At 38.5% G+C, this 20,185-nt stretch overlaps 1 protein-coding gene across 3 annotated transcripts in view; it reads left to right on the forward strand.

Annotated features, from left to right (window-relative positions):
- RCL1 (RNA terminal phosphate cyclase like 1) overlaps nucleotides 1-18,945 on the forward strand; it is an 85,486-nt gene extending 66,541 nt beyond the window's left edge. For all 3 annotated transcript variants that reach the window (XM_074282847.1, XM_074282846.1, XM_074282848.1), the window contains exons 7-9: nucleotides 4,162-4,318; nucleotides 9,657-9,760; nucleotides 18,635-18,945. In XM_074282847.1, coding sequence (XP_074138948.1) covers nucleotides 4,162-4,318; nucleotides 9,657-9,760; nucleotides 18,635-18,785 — 412 coding nt within the window. In that variant the 3' untranslated portion in view covers nucleotides 18,786-18,945. The remainder of the gene's footprint in view (nucleotides 1-4,161; nucleotides 4,319-9,656; nucleotides 9,761-18,634) is intronic.
- Nucleotides 18,946-20,185: the final 1,240 nt, after the last annotated feature.

The raw sequence follows: 20,185 nt of genomic DNA on the forward strand, positions 1-20,185 counted from the left end.
CTTATCTGTTTTGAGTGTACACTTCCAGTGAGACTGTGGATATTGTCTCTTCGTGGTGAAAATAGCCCTAACATCTGAGTCAGAATTCCAGTTTTGAAACTTCATAACTGTGTGTATAGGGTTTCCTGTCTACCCAGTTAGATGGTAAATTTCTTGACAGCCAGGACCATTTCTTAAGAATATTGGGGTTCTTTGTTCCCTGTGTAGCATGGGTACCAGTAGAAGGCATTTAATAGGCACTCAAATACACCTATTGATTACTCAAGATGATAGAGTCCCTTTCAGTCCAGCCCCTTTATTTTGCACAGGAGGAAATGAAGTTCAAGGAAAGGGAAATTTGGAAGTATCCAAAGTGGCACAAATGGCAGAGCTGGGATTCTGTTCTGACTGCAAATCCAGATGGATCCAGCACTCAGTCAATAGGTTTAAAGTAGGCACTAGAGATTCACAATCCAGCAATAACTGTTGGCCAGCTCAGGTGCTCCCAGTGAATAAGGCAACATATCAGGTGAAATGGGAAGCTTTGATGGGAAAAAAGGAACTAGAATCCTGGCTTGTATTGTAAGGGACCAAAATTGGAGCTACATTCTCTTCTGAGCAGGAGATGAAGAACCATAGGAAGAGACTTTAGAACGTAGATTGTTAGGGCTACAAGGAACCTTAGAACATAGAATTACAGCTGAGAAGATTTGAGAACTTAGAATATCCAAACTGGAAGATACCTTAAAGATTAATAATGTGGTCTAGCTGCCCAAAAGAAGAAAGAACTTGATGGAATGCTTCCCAAAAGCATTTTTTGTCTACTTTCTAATATCTTCTATGTAGTCTGTATAACTATGTGCTTGAAGTTATAGCTACATAAATTTTGTTGAGAGTGTAAACTATTTGTGTCCAGAGAAAGAACTGATAAATAGAAGTATATATAGATTAATTTTACACATATATTCTTATTTGTGTCTATTTATAGCCATATGTAGGGTGGGGGTGAGAGAAGGGGAGAGAACAAGAGGAAAAAAAGAAATTTACATGATAACTTTATTATATATTTAAAAGAAATGGCAAGTTATACATAATAGATTTTCAGTTTCATGTGCAATTATCTTTTTATACTGTTATGGATATGCCTTGTTCCATAAATCAAAAATAAAATAATTTTTTAAAAATCTACATTAACAGAACAATAAATCAGATCCTGATTTGTGGTATATTCCAGTTTCCGAGATGAAAATGCTGACAGAGAAAATTTTAATAATTGACTTTCAGATCCCTATGAGCTAACTTCAATCTAACCTTTATAAGTGTTTCACTTAATTAGAAATTTAATAGCAATTATTTTTGTTACAATAAAAATGTGATTTGGCAAAAAAAAAAAAAAAAAAAAAAAAAAATTAACCCAGCCGAGGAGAAAGATTGATCCCTCATTTTAAAAGTTGGAAAGGCCTCATAGTCTGTGTTTTTTAGAGGAAGAAACTGAACTCAGAGAGGTTAAATAATTTGTCTCTTAAAGGGAAAGAAGGAAAGGAAGAGAAAGATGGCGGCAGGAGAGCATGATGAGAATGAATGAACAAGGCCCTCCTGTGTCTGGCCTTTGGCGTTACTAAAAGCTGAAGGCCCACCACAAACCAGCTGCAGTTCTGTTTTTGAAAAGTATTTGGCTCAGCTGGCTGTTTCAGGGCCAGCTTACACACGTGCTCCTGGTAGTCAGGAAATGAGCCTGCTTGGTGACCTGAGAAGGAGGTGGTGCTGTCTTGTTTGAGCTCCAAGACTTTTTTAGCAGCCTCTTTATAAAACCTTTGGGGTGTTAAAGCCATGGTCTTAACCCTCGTGATGGTGAATTCAAAGTCACCCTCAGTGACAGGCCACATCTGTCATCATGAGTGTTATACAGGCAGTAGGTGGGCTCTTGGTAAATATTTGTTTCTTGGAGTACTTAAAACCGGGTGGTCTTCTTGTTCATGAATGCCCTTTAAAAATTGTTTAACCATGTGGCTTAATATTTGTTTAAGGTTAAACAGTATTTTAAAACTTGTCTAAATATCAGTGTGGTAGATTGAGAAGAAAGAGTGCTAAAATTGGCCCCCTAGCCTGGGTTCTAATCTTGGTCCTGTTACTTATATATTAAATAAAGACTTTTAGCCAACTTAGTTACTTCTCTAGTTCTAACTTAGTTCTGAGGGGATTGGTCTAACATTCAGAGGTTCTTAGCCTTTTTTTTTTTTTTTTTTTTTTTTAATTTCCTAGACTCTCTGACATTTTGGTAAAGTCTAGAAATCCCTTCTCAAAATACTGCTGTTGTTTTTTTTTTTTTTTTTCTTTCCAAGTCTCATCCATTTCTTTTTTTTTTTTTCCTTTTCTAAAATTTATTACTTCTTTTTAAACATTGTTTTCATTTTAAATTTTGAGTTCCAAATTCTCTTCCTCTCATCCTTCCCCCCACCACTGAAAAGGCAGGCAATATGATATCAATTATACATATGAAATCATGCAAAACATTTCATATTAGCCTTTTTTTCCCCCAAAAGCAAGAAAAATGAAGTAAGAATTATATTTCAATTTGTACTCAGTTCATCACTTCTCTTTAGAGCTGGATAGCATCAAAATAATGTCTTTAATAAATAAAATAAACAAATACAGGATTACAAAAGAATCATATTAAAATAGTTACCAAAATATTTTTTCAAAAACAAATTCACAGACGCCAGATTAAAAATATTTGCTTATGATGGTTGTGAAAATATGTATAAAAGGATTGTATGGGTTTAACATATGTTGGATTATTTGTTACATAGGGGAGGAGATAGGGGAAAAGAAGGATGAAAAAATTTGGAACACAAGATTTTGCAAGGGTGCAATTGAAAACTCTGCATATATTTTGCAAATTAAAGTTTATTATTTTTAAAAAATAAGTCCTACCTGGTCATTAAAAAAAAAACTTAATTTTTGGTAGGGTATGCCAGGATTCCATTGTCAATTAACTAACAAAAACTTCAGAACCCCCTTTCCTCCAAATTGTTCTGGATTCTATAGTGGCTTTTTTTTTTTTTTTTTTTTTTTAACTATATGAGGGGGCAGCTAGGTGGCGCAGTGGATAGAGCACCAGCCCTGAATTCAGGAGGACCCGAGTTCAAATCTGGTCTCAGACACTTAACACTTCCTAGCTGTGTGACCCTGGGCAAGTCACTAACCCCAGCCTCAGGGAAAATAAATAGATAGATAGACAGACAGACAGACAGACTATATGAAAACATAAAGTGATGAAAAATCTTGAGTATTTAATAGAGATAAAGATTCATCTCCAGGGATGCTTTTAAATAGTCTTCATCAGAAATATAGGGCCTTGCTAGGGCTCTGTTAGATAACATTTTATTCATGAAAAGTTGTGGGCAGATGGAATCATTTTAAACTCCCTGTTGGAATGTCTCAGTCCAGTGTAGCCAGTGAGATGTGACCTGAGTAAACTGGGATTTGTTGATTTTTGCCTTGTTCATGTCTGCTGGGACCGCAATTAGGGTTAAACCAATTGAATAGTTCAAACTAAATGGAATGGGGGGGGGGTAGAAAGATATATTAGAGAATCACCCTTTCCCCAGCCCATTTTACAAATACAGAAACTGAGGAAAACAGGATTATGTGACTTAACCCAGGACCACATAGCTAGTAAGCGTCTGGGGCCATATTGGAACTCACAGACTTCCTGACTCCAAGCCTAGCACTTTATCCCCTGCAGCACCTCGCAGAAAAGCATAAGAGAATATTTTTCACTGAGGAAAATGAAGATGGAGAAATATATTTGGGGCTTTTCTGGAAGCAGCCATTGGACCCTCTCACACCTCGCTGTGAAAAATGATCCTGCAGACCCTTAAAATTGATTAAGAGACTTGATGTAACTATAGATAGCTTTGGGATGGGGATTAAAGGGATATAGAACTTATACGGTCATGGCATTTAGAGCTTGGAGATCATCTGCTGCCACGACTTCCTTTTATAGAAAATGAAGCTGAAGCCCAGAGAGGGGGAGTAATTTGAGTAACACAGTTTGACCTTGGGGGTCCTCCACCTTTTGCTGTAGAACAGCTGCGACAGTTTTATTAACTCTCATCAAAATTGTACTCTGTGTGTGTGTGTGTGTGTGTGTGTGTGTGTGTGTGTGTTTCCTTGCAGGTCTCCGGGCTTTGGGCTCTCGCTTGTTGCTGAGACCACCAACGGTACCTTCCTCAGTGCAGAATTGGCCTCGAACCCCCAGGGTCAGGGAACAGCAGTGCTCCCGGAAGACCTTGGCAGGAACTGTGCAAAGCTGTTGCTGGAAGAGATTTATAGAGTAAGTCACTGGCCCTTCTAGGGGGAAGGGGGGTTGGCAGTGTGGCTGCATCTCACTACGTTTGTTCCCATCATGCTTTTCTCTCTCTTCCAAGCTGTCCAAGTCCAGAAGGTTAACTTGTCACCTTCCATTAACGAAGGTGACATGGACTGCCGGAGGGGGAGACGGGGGGAGGTCAACAGTGATAATAATAGCACCTGATGTTTCTGTGGCACTTTTAGGGGCGATAGAGTTTTTTACATTTTATCCTCATTATATCTGTGGGATGCCTATTACTAGTTTTCCCATCTTACAGGGTACTAATAAGTGATTCATCTCTAGAGAACTGTGGTTAAAAGACATTTGTCAAAGTGATTCATGCTTAGATTCAAATTGAGCTAAATGACCTCTGAAGTTCTTTTAAACTCTGAAATTATATAATTCACTGGTCTTTATGATTCTTTTCTGAATTTCATTGGAAACTATAGTATAGTAAATAGCAAGAACTGAAATAAGGAACACTCAAGTTCAGACCCTGCCTTAGACACTTAAATAGTGTCCATAGTATCTATCTATGCTATATATATATATATATATATATATATATATATATATATATATATATATATATATATATATATATATACTATATCTATCTATCTATATACGATATATATACTAACTATAACTATCTATCTATATAAATAGATATAGATAGTTATAGTTATATAATTCTAGACAAATTACTTAGCCTTAATCTCCACATCTGCACCTCACAGTCAGTTAGATGAGACAATATATATGTAAAGTATTGCAAATCTAGAGGGCTGTGTAAATGTGAGCTATCTAGCTAACTTTATCCAGATTCTCAGTGTCACACATAAGTTGTAAAAAACAATAGATTTCACCATGATGGAGCATTTATCCATCCATCTATCCATCCATCTTCATCTATCTTGCCCTTTGAACTTAGTTTTTTTTTTGAATATCAATTTTTTATCTCACTTATACAAAATCAATTTAATAACACTGAATGTTAATTTTTTATTTTTATTTTTTAATTTTTTTAAACTTTTTATTTTTGAAACATATGCACATATAATTTTTCAACATTGATCTTTGCATAGCCTTGTGTTTCAGATTTTCCCCTCATCCCTCCCCCCTCTCCTAGATGGCAAACAATTCAATGTATGTTATGAATGTTAAAATATACATTAAATCCAACATGTGTAAACATATTTATACAATTCTCTTGCTGCACAAGAAAAATCAGATCAAAAAGGAAAGAAAATGAGTGAGAAAACAAAATGCAAGCAAACAACAAAAAGAGTGAGAATATTATCTTGTAATCCACACTCAGTTCCCACAGTCCTCTCTCTGGGTGGAGATGGCTCTCTTCATCACAAGATCATTGGAAGTAGCATCAGTCATCTCATTATTGGAAAGAGTCACAGTGAACTTAGTTTTTGAGATTGCTCTTTTTATAGCTAAGATCATAAATTTTGTTTCCTATAAAAGTCAGTTATCATAGTTGTCCCACAGTGACAAAATGTATTTTCTTATGCAGAAGAATTTTCTTACAAATATATGCCATTGTGCGATAATTGTATAAATGTGTATACATATATTGGATTTAATATATATTTCTACCATGTTTAACATATGTTGGACTGCTTGCCATCTAGGGGAGGGCATGGGAGAAGGCAGGGTTTTGCAAGGGCTAATGTTGAAAAATTGTCCACGCATACGGTTTGAAAAATAAAAAGCTTTAATAAATTAAAAAAAAAAAAGAAAGAAAAAACAATAAAAAATAAAAACAAATATATAACATTGACCACAAAGGAGAATTGAGTGTGAATAATTTTTAACAATTCCCTCACTCTTACTGGAGCCACATGCAAACTGGATTACTTACTAATGGCAGGATCATAGCCAGAATGGAAAGACTGCACTTTAAGAAAAGTTTTTGTTAAGTTGTTTAAAGGCAAAGGGATAGTGTCCATGCTGTGAAGCACACCCATATCTAAGAAAATAGAGCTTGGGATCAGAAGTTGTTAACCAAGAGGGGGAGCTTTTTTTGGTAAATATCATGACTTCTTCAATCCACTGAGCTACTCTGTCTTTAAGTCTTTAAAATATATCCCACAGCCCAGAACTCTCCTTAGGGATACACCAAAATATAGGTCACAGAGGCATATCAGAGATGCCACCCAGAATCCAGAAAAACTTAAATGGAAGAAAAGGAATGGAAAATAAGAGGTTGGGATGGAAGGGTGGATTGAGCTGAAACTTTACAACAAAGCTATAATCATCAAAACAATTTAGTTTTGGTTAAGAAATAAAGAAGTTGATCAGTGATAACAATTTGGTATACAATATACAAAAGCAAATGAGCACAGTAGCCAAAGATCCCAGCAACTGGACAAGAAGTTGTTATTTAACAGAAACTGTTGTAAAAATTTAAAGTAATCTAACAGAAACTTATGTGTAGACCAGCAGCTCACACCATATACCAAGACAAAATCCACATGATTGCTTAGACATAAAGGGGCAAGAAAGAAATTATCAATCATATCCATGGAGAGGAGAAAAGTTTATAACCAAAGAAGAGATAAAGAAAATTACAAAAGATAGGATGGACAATTTTAGTTACATAAAATTAAAAACTTTTGTACAAACAAATACAATATAGCTAGAATTAGAAGTGACACAGGAAAGTAGAGAAAAAGTTTTTGCATCAGAATTCTCTAATAATAAAGTTTTAAAACCCTAAGAGAGCAAAGAAGAGGGAAAAAATCCCTTATATATAAAAATATTTATAGCAACTCTTTTTGTGGTGGCAAAGAAGAGGTGCCCATTAATTAGGGAATGTGCATAAATTATGGTGTGTATATGTGATAAGATACTGTTGTGTTATAAGAAATTAAAAAGTGGTTTAAGAAAAACATGGAAGGATTTAGGAATTGATGCAGAGTGAAATGATCAAAAGCAGGACAATAATTTACACATTAATAACAGTGTTGTAAAGACAAAACAACATTTTAAAATTGGTGAATTTTAATCAGCATAATGACCAACTATAGTTCCAGAGGTGTCAAGATGAAACATGCTACCGACCTCCAGATAGAAAAATTGTGGAATCAGAGTATAGATTGAGATAAATTGGGAGGGGTGGGGGGATAGATTGAACATGGCTGGTATGGGAATTTATTTTGCTTGATTGTTCATTCTTGTAATAGGGGTTTTATTTTCCTTGCTTTCTCGATAGGGAGTACAGAAGGGGAAAGGAAAAACTGTACCTCTGAAAGTAAATTTTAATTTAGAAAATGAGAAAAATATGTATCAATAGGAAAAAAAGTGAAGAATAGATCTTGACAGTTTTCTTGTTTTAAGTCCCACTTAAGTGGGACAGGAAAACCCTGGACAAAGTTCAGATAGATAGCTCACAGTTATATAACACACTGAGATTTGCAAAGAGTTTTATATATATCGTTTCATTTGACTGATCCTATGAGGTAGATTGTATTTTTATCTGAGAGGCACAATTGAATTAAGACCAAGGTTCAAAACATGCCTGATACATGATAGCTGTGATTGGCTGTGTGGGTATGTCAGTTTCTCACTTCCCTGGACCACTCTCTTAAAATTTTGAAGTTTTGATAATTTGTTGATTTATATCCACAGAACAAGTTTCTTTTTTTCCTCTCCCATTTTTTTCCCCTCAGATTTTATATAGCTGTTCCTTGAATATAACTCTCTGTTTGCAATGATAAACTCTTTCAATAGAACCCTTGAATCCTTTCTTATAGCAGTAAGTATAGTCAACTAAACAGAGACATTGAAGATGTCCACAAATATACGTCTCATTCTACTCCTTTAGTCCATCACCCTTCTGCCAAGAAGTAGGAGACATGCGTGTTTCACCACCTTCTGAATGCTTCAGTTGTCTAGACACAGTGGATCCCTTCATAGATCAGTATTATGTGATCCTTTAGCATTATTCGTATAGAAATCCTGTGCATTTCTCTCTTGGTTCTGTTTATTTACCTCTGCATCAGTTCATACAATTTTTCCCAAGGTTCTCTGAATCCATACAAAGTCATCACTTCTTCCATCATAATAGTTTCCATTATATTTACTTATAGTTTTTTCAGCCAATCACTTCCCAGTTGATGTATACCCAGTTTCCTTTCAATTATTTGTCATACCCCCCAAAAAATTACTGATAGGCAGTAATAAAAAAATGGAAACAAAAATAGAAATGCTCAGTGACTAATAAATGACTAAATAAACTGCGGTATGTGGATATAATGTAATATTACCATAGCATAAGAAATGAAAAATACGAAGAATTCAGAGGTGCATGAAAGACTTCTATGAAATGATGCAGAATGAAGTAAGCAGGACTAAGAAAACAATATACACAATAATTATGACAGTGCAAATGGAAAGAACAACAACAACAAAAGATCCAACACTGTGCAGTTATAATGACCAAACTGGGACTAGAGAAGCTGAGAAAATACATCTTTCTTCTCTCCTTTAGTTATAGAATTTAGGGACTCTGGTAATGTATATCACATATACCATCAAATACAATTGATGGGTTGGGTTAGTTTTATCCATTTTCTTTGCTATCTCTGTTATAAGGGATATTACAAGGGGAGAGGAGAGATATATTTGGAACAAATATGTACAAACAAAAGATATCAATAAAAAGAAGATAAAATTTTCATTCTTAAATGGTTACTATAAATATTTTGAGGAAAGTTTCACACGAGAAATTCCCTTTACTGATGAAATCACAGGTCCAGAACAAGTCACAGAGGAAAGATGAAGAAGGAAGAACTTAAACAAATATTGTAGTTTAGTTTGAATAAATCTAGAATGTCAAATCCTGTTACCAGACAGGACTAGCTTTGTTCTGCTATGGGTTGAATAAAAGTAGGCACTTACTTGGCAGTCATTTAACCTTTAGTAATTAACTACAGATTTCCTAGTACTGAATTGTGCTTTTGGCTTATTCTGTACTCAGTAAAATGTTGTCTTGCTGTTTTAATTACTATGACAAGCCTCCTTTTTCACTTCATAAACTTAAATTGTCCATTTGCCTGTCCCTAGCTGTTGCAAAGGTCTTGATAATGGGTGTACCCTTAAAACTAGATTATGTAAGTTTTCCCCTTACAAAATTGTGCTTCATTTTATTAGCATTTGACCAATGCAATCTGGTCTTTTATGGGCTCCCCTGTTCCTGGTAAATGTTTCCCTTTTTCCTTCCTTATCTCTCCCTTTGGGGGTGAGGGGGCTTCCATTTTCTAGTTTGTACAAAGATTAATAATTAAAATGTTTGTGTTGACAGGGGGGTTGTGTGGACTCCACCAACCAGAGTTTAGTTCTGCTCCTCATGACCCTTGGACAGCAGGATGTTTCTAAAGTCCTGCTAGGACCGCTGTCTCCCTACACGTAAGTTGTTTTCTTAAGCCCTGCTAGCTGAGCTGATTTATTTTTCTAATTGTACCAAATGACAAAGTTACTGTACTGAGCATAGCTTGTCATCAAGTACAGAACTGCCTGTACCTCTGAGACTTAAATGAACCAAACTCTTTCCTCGTTATTTATTTGTACCTATGGGAAGCTCACTTTCTTTCTTTCCCAGCTGTAATCTTCATTTGGGACCAATTAAAGCAGCCCCACATATTGGGTATGGATCCTTTAATCTCTGTCTTTTGGTTTTATTTATTCCTTTTGGGGTTAAACACCTGATGTCTCTTATAGCTTGTTTGTTGGTTATTTGTTATAGATTGTTTTTTTTCCTTTCCTCTTCCAGTGACCCAGTTGTAGCAACTAGAAGGGACACATGTCAAGTGCTTTATTTTTGCCAAAAATAAGAGGGTGTGATACAGTTGAAAATGATTCTAGAAGTAGAAAACTTTCCAGTTATATTTTTATTCCATACTACGTATTAAAAAGAAAACGGGGTTTGGAGTAGGATCTGGGCACAGACTCCAACCCTTTGTATTACCTGGCCAAACCATACCACCTTTCCAGTGCTCAGTTTCCATGCCTAGAAAATGAAATATTTGCAAGATATGGTCTTGGTCTTGCAATAGGAAAATAGAAGAACTTGCTATACAAGTAAATTATTAGATAGGTAACAGCTAATTACTGTGGTAAAGAAATTAGAATGTATAGTGGAAAGAACACAGAATCAGAGGGTCTGAATTCTGACTCTGTTGCCTGTGTACCATTGGGTCACATTATTTCCCTTCTGGGCTTTGGTTTCCACATCCATCCTGCAGAGGAGTAGACCAGATGAATTCTGGGGTTTCTTCCAGTTCTAACAATCTTTGACTTGGGTTACGAAGAAAACTAAGCAGCAAGTGCACCTGGACATCTGGTTTGTATACAGTTGGGTCCTTAGCAAAGAGTCCGGTCTGAGAAGCTTTTTCTTTTTTCTTTCTTTTTTTTTTTTTTTTTTTTTTTTTTTTTTATGATTGGAGCATGAGAGCTCCTGAAAGTCGTTTGCCTGCCAGACTGATGAAAGCGCTATGCGCGGATAGATTTCCCCCAGTCAAGTCACCCTCTGTGGTTACGTCTTTGGCCAGTGGAGGCGGCAGGGATGAGACTGAACTGTCCTTTTTCGGTTATCATGGTACCGATGCTGTATATGTGAAAGGTACAGTACTGTGATAACTGAAGAATGGTGGTGCCATCACATGAGGGGAGGTGGGGAGAAAGAAAGAGGGAGGGAGGGAGAGAGAGAGAAGAAGGAAGAGAGAAAGGGAGGGGGAGAGAAAGAGAGAGGGAAGGAAGGAAAGGGAGGGGGAAGAGAAAGAGAGGAAGGGGGAGATAAAAAGAGGGAGGGAGGAAGAAAAGAGATGGGAGGGAGGGAGAGAAAGAAAGAGAAAAGAAGGGGGAAGGAGGAGAGAAAGAGAGAGAGAGAGATGATTGGAACTTAAAGAAAGAACCAGAATGCTTCTGCTTCCTGAAGAAAATGGACCTTTGGACCCTGTGCCCTCAGGCAAATTCTTCCATAGGAATGGACTCTTGAAGGGAGGGAGGGAGTACTTTTTATAGACTTAGTATAGGTTTTTGGAGGTGTTCCTTGTTTGATGTGTGTCTAGGTAGCACCTAGGTGTATCTAGAAACCTGGACTTGGAGTCAGAACTGAGTTCGAAATCCTTCCTCAGACCCTTAACTTATCTTGGGCAAGTCAACTGATCTCTATGTCTATTTCCTCATCTGTAAATCTGGGGATTATACTGTAAATCTATATTACGTGGGTAATAATAATAATGGCAGCATCCACTTCTCAGAGTTGTTGTGAAGATTAAATGAGCTGTTTGTAAAGTATATGATAAAGCTTGAAAGTGCTGTGTCAATAATAGCCATTTTTAAGAAGGGAGTGAAGGTAGAGAAATGTTATCAGGCTAGCTCCCTCACTAAAAGCTTATGAGACCGGATAACCTCCGTGTTGTTGATTGTTCTTTATTCTTGAAGAGATTATGATATCAGGAAGAAGATGGTACCTGGAGATGCAAGTGAGTTGGATTCAATTGAGGGATGCTGTGCAGAGTCACCTGCCTCAATTTCTACTCTAGAACCATCTGGGTCCTGTGACAAGATAATAGAGATGGCCCTCCATTTCACTCTAGAGAGAGTCCAGGGAGAAAGTATAGTGGAAAAGGCCTTTGGAGGTCAGGACTTGGAGTTTTCTGTCCTGCCTCTGGCTCTTAACTAGATTTAATTGCTAAGTCAGATTTCACTGATAACGCGATTTGTTCAGGATATAAGTTTTTTGAAGCTGTGCTTCAAATCCAGGCCCCTTTTCTCCAAGTTCAGTGTTTTGGCTTTCAGTTCAAAGGTTTCTGTCTTCCAACTCAAATATTCTAGGATTTGAGAATTCTTTAAAGAGCTACTTTATTTTCAGTTGCAAGTCCTGGCATTGACAATGCCATAATACATTGCAATAAATAAGAACAAATTATATGAACGAATGGGGCATTAATCAAAGGTTTAGAATGCATGGTTAACTTTTCTGATTCTTAAGAGACTTGGGTTGGAGGCGTCCCTGTGCTAACCAGTCCCTTGCTAGGTGACATTGGATAAATCTTTCATTACTTTAGAGTTCAGTTTTCTCATCTATTAAATCAACAAAGAATTCAAAGGGGTTTCTAAAATCTAATAATCTATGATTCACTTCTTTTTTTATTTATATAATAGCTTTTTATTTTCCAAAGTACATTCAAAGATAGTTTTCAACATTCACCCTTGCAAAAATCTTGTCCCTCCTCTCTCTCCTAGACAACAAGCAATCCAATGTAGATTTAAACATGTGCAGCTCTAAACATTTCCACATTTATCATGCTGCATAAGAATAATATGACTCACTTCTCATAATAGAAAATGTTAACCTCTTTATGACAACAGGAGGTCCCATTTAATTTTTTTGTGTCCTTCTGTGCTTTACTAATTAGTCACAGAATCATAAGCTCATAGAGCTAGAAGAAACCTTAGGAGGACCTATAGTTTAACTCTTATCACTTTACAGATGAGGAAACTGAGGCATGAAGGGTTAAATGAGCTCACCAGGGTCATGCAGGTTAGTGGCAGCCCGGGATTATGATCCCAATTGTTGTTATTCCTTCATTTCAGTCACATGCAACTCTTTATTGACCCAGATTTGATGTTTTCATGGTAAAGATTCTGGAGTGGCTTGCCATTTCCTTCCCCAGCTCATTTTACAGATAAGGAAAGTGAGGCAAACAGGTAAAGTGACTTTCTCAGCGTTTCACAGATAGTAAGTGTCTGAGTCCAGGTTTGAACTCAGGAAAATGAGTCTTCCTGTCTCCAGGCTGTGTCCTCTAAACATTGCCCCATCTCACTGCTCCTTTGACCCCAGATCTCCCATTTGTTATGCTGTATCACAGTGCATCCTAGAGAGGAATAGGAAGAGAATTAACTGTTCATTTTGGGACACCATATTTTAGGAAGGACTTTGATGAGTTACAATGTGCCCAGGGCTGACTGTGTGATGCTTCTACTCCATAAACTCCAGATTACCTCCATGACCCTCTCTTTGGCTTTCAGAGTTCTTTATAATCTGCCCCCTTCCCAGCCAGACTTTTCACGCCTTACAGAACACCCTCTGCAATATAGTGATACTGACATGTTTGCTTTTTCTCCTTTAACTTTTCTATAAACTGCCTCTTTCTCAAAGTATGGTTTTTTCCCAACTCCTGGGAGAATTCAAGTAAGGCACACAGTTTCGTTGTTGTTGTTGGTTGTTTTTAATTAAATGATATTTTTTTCAGTTACCTAAAATCCTTTTTGTCTCCCACATCTCCCTTTCTCCCCAATCCCAACACTGTGTATTTTTATTGTCAAAGTCTTGGCTGAAATCTTACCTTCTGCCAAAAAAAATAACTTTCCCTCCTCCCCAAAGGCTAGTTAGTGCCTTCCCTCTGAGATTTTCTTCAATTTGTCTTGTATGTTTCTTGTTTGTGCATAATATTAATGGGTTGTCTTGTCCCTAGATTCCTTGAGGAATCTTTTGCCTGTCTTTTATCCCTACTACTTGACAGTGCCTGTCACATCATAAACACTTAATAAATGCTTGTTGAGTGAACAATGGAATAAATCCTGAGGGGGGCAACCAGTGGAAGGAAAATGGAAACAGTCAGCTTGCAGTAACAGAGATGGGGCCATAGTAACAGCCTCCAAGCAGTTGAACCGGGAATTTTGTTGGAAAAGGGATTTGATTGATTTTATTTCTGCTTGGCCCCAGTGTATAAAGCTAGGAGCTTTTGCTATTAAGAGAAAACTTAGTAACAAAGATGGTCAGCAAGCACTTATTAAGCATGATGTATACCAAGTACTAGAGCCACAAAGAGAGGTAAAAAAAACAAAAAACAAAAAAAACATGGTCCTTACGCTAAAGGAGTTTACCTTCTGATTGGTAAGGCAGTGTGCAAACAGTGATGTTGCTGGAGGTATGTATAGAGGCAAGGCTCTAGCAGCAGCACTGGCTATAAAATGACTTGCTTTTGGTGCCCTTTACTCGAAGCACTAAAGAAACTTGCATAGCCACTTGTTGGGTGTATATTTTTTGGAGACTCAGTGAATCATAGATTTAGAGAGGTAGAAAGAAACTTTGAGGAACTTTGAGCCAGTCTCCTCCTTTTAAAGATAATTGAGATGGTGCTTTCTAGTTTCCAATAATCTTTACATTATCTCATTTGATCTTCACAGCAGCTCTGTGAACGACTGTAGTCTTATTTTTCCTTTTACAGATGAGGAAACTGAGGCACAGAGTGGTGAAAATGAATTCTCTAAGGCCGCTCAGCTCATAAGGGGTAGAGCCAGGATTCCAACTCAGATTTCCTGACTTTCCACTACCCTACAGTTGACTCAGGGCCACATACAAGCAAGACTGGCCAGTACTGAGGGGCTATATTTTTGGTTTGGGTGAGAAATTCAATGAGCGTTTTACACATTCAGCTCTTGTTTTCTAGAAGATTTCATCACTTTGATCCCTAGGGTTTGCTCATCTATTCAGGAAGTCAGCAAGCCCTTTGAATGCAGAATGTTGGGGTTTTGGGGTTGTTGTTTTTTTACTGAAGCTGACATTGTTGTGAAAGTAGATATCTGTCCCTTGGAAGCTCCTGTGGCCATGTGTGAGTGTGTCTACCCCCAAGCATCAATTGCAGAGTTTTAAATGGTACCTCCTACTCTCATGGGAGAGGTCAAAGAAAGATGGAGAGAGCCAAGTGTCGCTGTGCCTGTTGACTAACCCTGTAGTCTGGAATCATCCCATAATCTTTGACTTCCAAATATGTTGGATGGAACAAGTACCGTTCTGCCCCAGTGCTAGCCAATTCTTCTCCTAAATGAGGCATTTTTTCTAATTCCCTGAGGCCTTTTTTTCTTTCCTGAGACAAAGTGGTTGTATGGGATAGAGAGTCAGAAGACAGATCCCAGACAAATCTGGGTTCAAGCCCTGTCTCTGATTGTGCGACTCTGGTCAGGTCACTTTACCTCTCAATGCTCCCTGGTCCTAATCCACTAAGAGTATCAGTTGCAGAAAAATGGCAACCTGCATTGTTAGGAGGATTTTTATCGCCTGTAAAATCACAGCTCCCGTCTCTGTTCTGAGATTTATGCTAAGGACAGTGTCTCTGTTACATTGAGAGGCAGCTAGGTGGTACATTGGGTGGAGCACTGGACTTGGAATAAGGATGCACCTGAGTTCAGATGTACTCTAGATACTTTGTGATCCTGGGCAAATCACCTCACCTTGTCTGCCAGTTTCCTCATCTCTAAAATGGTTACACTACCTCACAAGGTTGTTATCAAGATAAAATATAAACCTTACAAACTTTACAGCGCTGTATAAATGCTAGCTGCTGCTCTAAGAATAATAATAGCAGGAGCGGGTAGGTGGCCCAGTGGATAGAGCATCAGCCCTGAAGTCAGGAGGACCCGAGTTCAAATCTGGCCTCAGACACTTAACACTTCCTGGCTCTGTGACCCTGGGCAAGTCACTTAACCCCAGTTGCCTCAGGGGGAAAAAAAAGGGAAGAGTAATAATGATTATTGTTATTACTATTTGCATATACCTCTCAGGGCCACATTTGTTTCTTTATAATATAATATTTTGTATATATTATATTATAGTATTTTATAATATCAATAATACAATATTAATATTATCTTATAGCATAATAGAAGGAAAGGCAAACACTTAAAATTATTATGGGTTAACATCAAAAGTAGCCAGCTCTATTGCTTTGGAAGATCCAACTCACTGAAATGTGTACGTGTACACTGGGAGGGTAGAGAAGAGGAGGAGTGAGGGTCTCTATGATTTCCTTTTTTGCTTGCTATCTTTTGCATGGGTCTTGCATGTCTAGGGACTTGGAGGGAGAAGGGGGAAGTTCTTAGAACTTAGTTTCAGTTGCAGGTCTGCTCTGGGGCCCTATCTTCCCCGAGCCTCAGCCCCATTGCGGGCATGTCTCTGGCAAGCAGATATTGAACTGTCAACAAATAATGCTTTAATTTTATGCTTCTCCCCCTGCCTCCCCCTTTTATATGTGAGCAGAGTGAGTTCTCTTCGCCTTGTGGTTTTCTTTTGCTCTGGGAGGCAGATAGGATAGGGCTGGGTGTGTGCGTGTGCATGTGTTTTTCCTCCTTTCGTCTAAAATGAACAGTCTTTTAACTCTTTCACATCCAGGCAGAAGGGAGACTCCGGGCTTTCGGGAGCAGTGAAAGGCGTTCTGTGAAACGTGCTTTAGTTAAGATTTCAGTACAGTCCCACCTCAGGCTAGCCGAGGGGTTTGGCAGAACATCACGTCCAGGCGGGACAGGCTTTCTTTCAGCTCGCATCTTGTTGGTGGAGGTTTAATTCCTTTTCCAAAAGCAACAACCACCCAGCTGTACACACTGGAGCGTGTGTCTCTCCCGTCCCTGTCCAAGAATCAACGAAGGTGGCTGCAGATGCTTGGTGCCTCCCTCCACACACACACTCTCTTTGAAAGGAGAGCAAAGGGCTGTTTTTTCAAGGGCAGCTGACAGTTTTGAGCAGGGCATTTACAGCAGCATGATCTGATTTAAATAGGTTGGTTGGGTGAGATCAAGAGAGCAAGCTGTTTGTACTCCTGCTGTGCTCTTGGAAATCCCTTCTTTAGCAGGAGGGGAAGAGGAGAAAGAGAGAGAACATGTTGTTTTCTCCTAAGACTGCAGATGAGTGGGTGAGATGAGTTTTATCTCTTTCGACAGAGCTAGAGGTTTTACCCACAAATGTGTTTGGGGATAGGCGGTAGGGGTGGGGATGGTATTGGAATAGACATTTTTAATGACCTGAGCTTAAAAGGCCTTGAGCTAGTATTTAGAAGGAGGAGACATTTGGGGTGGCTGGGGATGTGTTTCAATGTGTCCATGCCCTTGTTGATCAATCCACAATCAATAATACTCCTCCTATAAACTCCCTTTTCTCATCTGACATTGCCATGATCTTGGCAGTGCTTCCTGCCCGGACGATTGGATGTAGCTTGTTGGCAGATGTCTCTGCTTTAGATCTCTCCCTGTTCCATCAAAGAGATCTTTCCTAAGGCACAGGACTGACCATGTAATCTCCTCTCAAAAACCTCCAGCAGCTCTCTGTTCCTTTCAAGATCAAAAATAAAATCCTTTGTCTAGCTTTCAAAGCCCTTCGTAACTTACCCTTTTCCAGACTTCTTACAGATCCAGTGATACTGAACTCCTTGCTGTTCCTCCCACAAGATACTATCTCCCAATCTCCGACATTTTCAGTGGTAATCCCCATACCTGATATATACCCTCCCTCCTTTGTCCCTACCTTCTAGTATTCTTTACTTCCTGAAGGAAGTCCCAGCAAAATCCCACCTTCTACAAGAAGCTTTTCCTAGTTCCCTCTTAATATTATTACATTCCTTCCATTACCTCCAGTCTACACTGCTGCTTTGTGCATTGTCGCTTGCATAGTGTCTCCTCCTTTAGAATGGAAGCTCCCCGAGAGCAGGAATTGTTTTATTCTCTCTTTGTATCCATAGAGCTTAGCATATAGTACTCTCTTAATAATTTGCTTGTTGATTGATTGAGAGCTTACTAGGAAGGAAGGAAGGAAGGAAGGAAGGAAGGAAGGAAAGAAAGAAGGAAGGAAGAGAGAGAGAGAGAGAGAGAGAGAGAGAGAGAGAGAGAAAGAGAGAGAGAGAGAGAGAGAGAAAGAAAGAAAAAAAGAAAGGAAGAAAGGAAGGAAGGAAGAAAGAGAGAAAGAAATAGAGAAATAAAGAAAAAGAAAGATAGATTTTCCTAGTGCTTTAAGCTTTCCTCTAGTTCTTGTAATGTTGTGTTGTTACTAACGTGGCACCTGTATTCTCTGTGTTATCCACGCTTGCTAGTGACTGTTCCACCTCCTTTACTGCTCCTAAATATGCTTAGTGGTACCTGTCACCCAGCCTCTCATGCCTACTTATACCTGCTCTCCTTCACTTTAACTCACCTGCCCTACATTAAGATTCTCCCTGTCAGCCCTTGATGTTCTAATGGAGCCAGTTTTTCAAGGGTGACAACTTAATTCAACTCTACATTCTTCTTCCTTCCTTCTTGCTAAGCTTTTGGCCATAAGGATTAAGAGAGAATGGGATTAAAACTTCTAACAAAAAAATAGAAAAAAGTCAAAAAACAAAACAATAAAACAATCCTAGGGGGAGCGGTGGGCTATATGAGTTCTTCTTGGAAAATCCAAAAATGGGGTGGGAGGGTTGAAGGAGAATTTTTTTAAAAATTAATTTTGCTCCCTTTTCTTTCCATTTTTAGAATAGAATTTTTGCGGCATTTGAAGAGTTTCTTCCAAATCATGTTCAAAATTGAAACCAAGCCATGTGGTGAAGAGCTTAAGGGAGGGGAGAAGGTACTGATGACATGTGTGGGAGTTGGCTTCTCAAACCTCAGCAAGACCATCAAGTAACATAACTTCCACCTTCAAATCAGAGCAGACCAGACTGAAAAGTGAAGATTCTCGAAGACTACCAAACGTCCACTTAGAACAGGGCAGCCACAAATATTAAGGACTTTTTTTCTCTTTTCTTTTTTATAGGACATTAAAAATAAAAGACATTTAAATAACATAGTTACTACTTGTTTCCCCCTCTTAGAGGTAAGCACTACATCCAGGTGGGTTTAAGAAGAGATTTCCCTCAGAGATATGGGGAGAGAGTGTGAAGCTAAGTGTGTTGGGTGGCTGTCCTATTTGAACCACAGTTGTCTCAGCCTGGGACTTTTAGCCTCTGGACTTCACCTCTTAGAGCACTAAGCTGTAGACTTTCATACTGCTCCCATTGCTTGGGCCACCATCTTGGTCCCAGATACTCCATCTTGTCCCACCCAGGCAAGAGACTGAATGATGTTTCACAAACTCCCCTAATTGGAGGGGACCTAGACATCTGGTCCATTAGCTACATAGCAGAATGAGAATCCTATCAGCCTACCCAACAAGAGGGCATTCAGCCCCTGTGCAACCAACATGAGGGCCATCCACCTGGACGACCATGAGAGCAAGTCATTTAACTGAATTGAACCTTAGTTTTACCTTTAAAACGTAGGGGTTGGACTAGGCGATAATGGGATCCAATTCTTGAACTGTGATCTTTTGACCTCTGGGGTGCCTTCCTTCTCTGGGATTCTGTATCTCTAGTCAGCCAACTTCTCTACATTGGTGCGAGGAGAGCCATGGAGCCTGAGTCCAGGAGCACCATGAATATGTAGACGGCCTTGCCTGGAACAGCCTTACATTCCTCAGGGCCTAGGTTTATAATTCTTTTAACAAGAGCTCAGTTTTTCTGCTAGGGGGGATGGAGAGAAAATTTAGAAATCTCTTTCCCAGGATATCCATCATTATCTTTGTACTGAGTCACAGAGACCATTCAAGGCCCCATTTCTATTTGTGGGCCTGAAATAGGCTTCAAAAGGACCAGGCCAACAAGAAAAGCATATAGGTCATGATCCCTTTCCTTTAAAAAATGTTTCATTGATGCTTTCTGGTTTGTTTAGAGTTTTTTGGTTGTGTTGTTTTTTTCCCCTGAGGCATTTGGAATTAAGTGACTTGCCCAGGGTCTCAAAGCCAGGAAGTATTAAGTGTCTGAGGTCAAATTTGAACTCAGATCCTCCTGACTTCAGGGCTCTGTCTGCTGCCCAATTAGTTGCTCCTTGTTTGTTTTTTTAAAAAGTCATTGTCACTGGCTACTGCTCTTCCTCCTTTTTACAAAATCCTCCTTTGGAACAAAGAAGTTAAGCAAAGGAAATAATTACTATTTTAATAATTCTGAGGAATATTTCAAAGGAAATAATTAATATTTAATTAATTCTGTA

Source organism: Sminthopsis crassicaudata, chromosome 1 (assembly GCF_048593235.1).
Source record: "Sminthopsis crassicaudata isolate SCR6 chromosome 1, ASM4859323v1, whole genome shotgun sequence".
Lineage (NCBI taxonomy): Eukaryota > Metazoa > Chordata > Mammalia > Dasyuromorphia > Dasyuridae > Sminthopsis > Sminthopsis crassicaudata.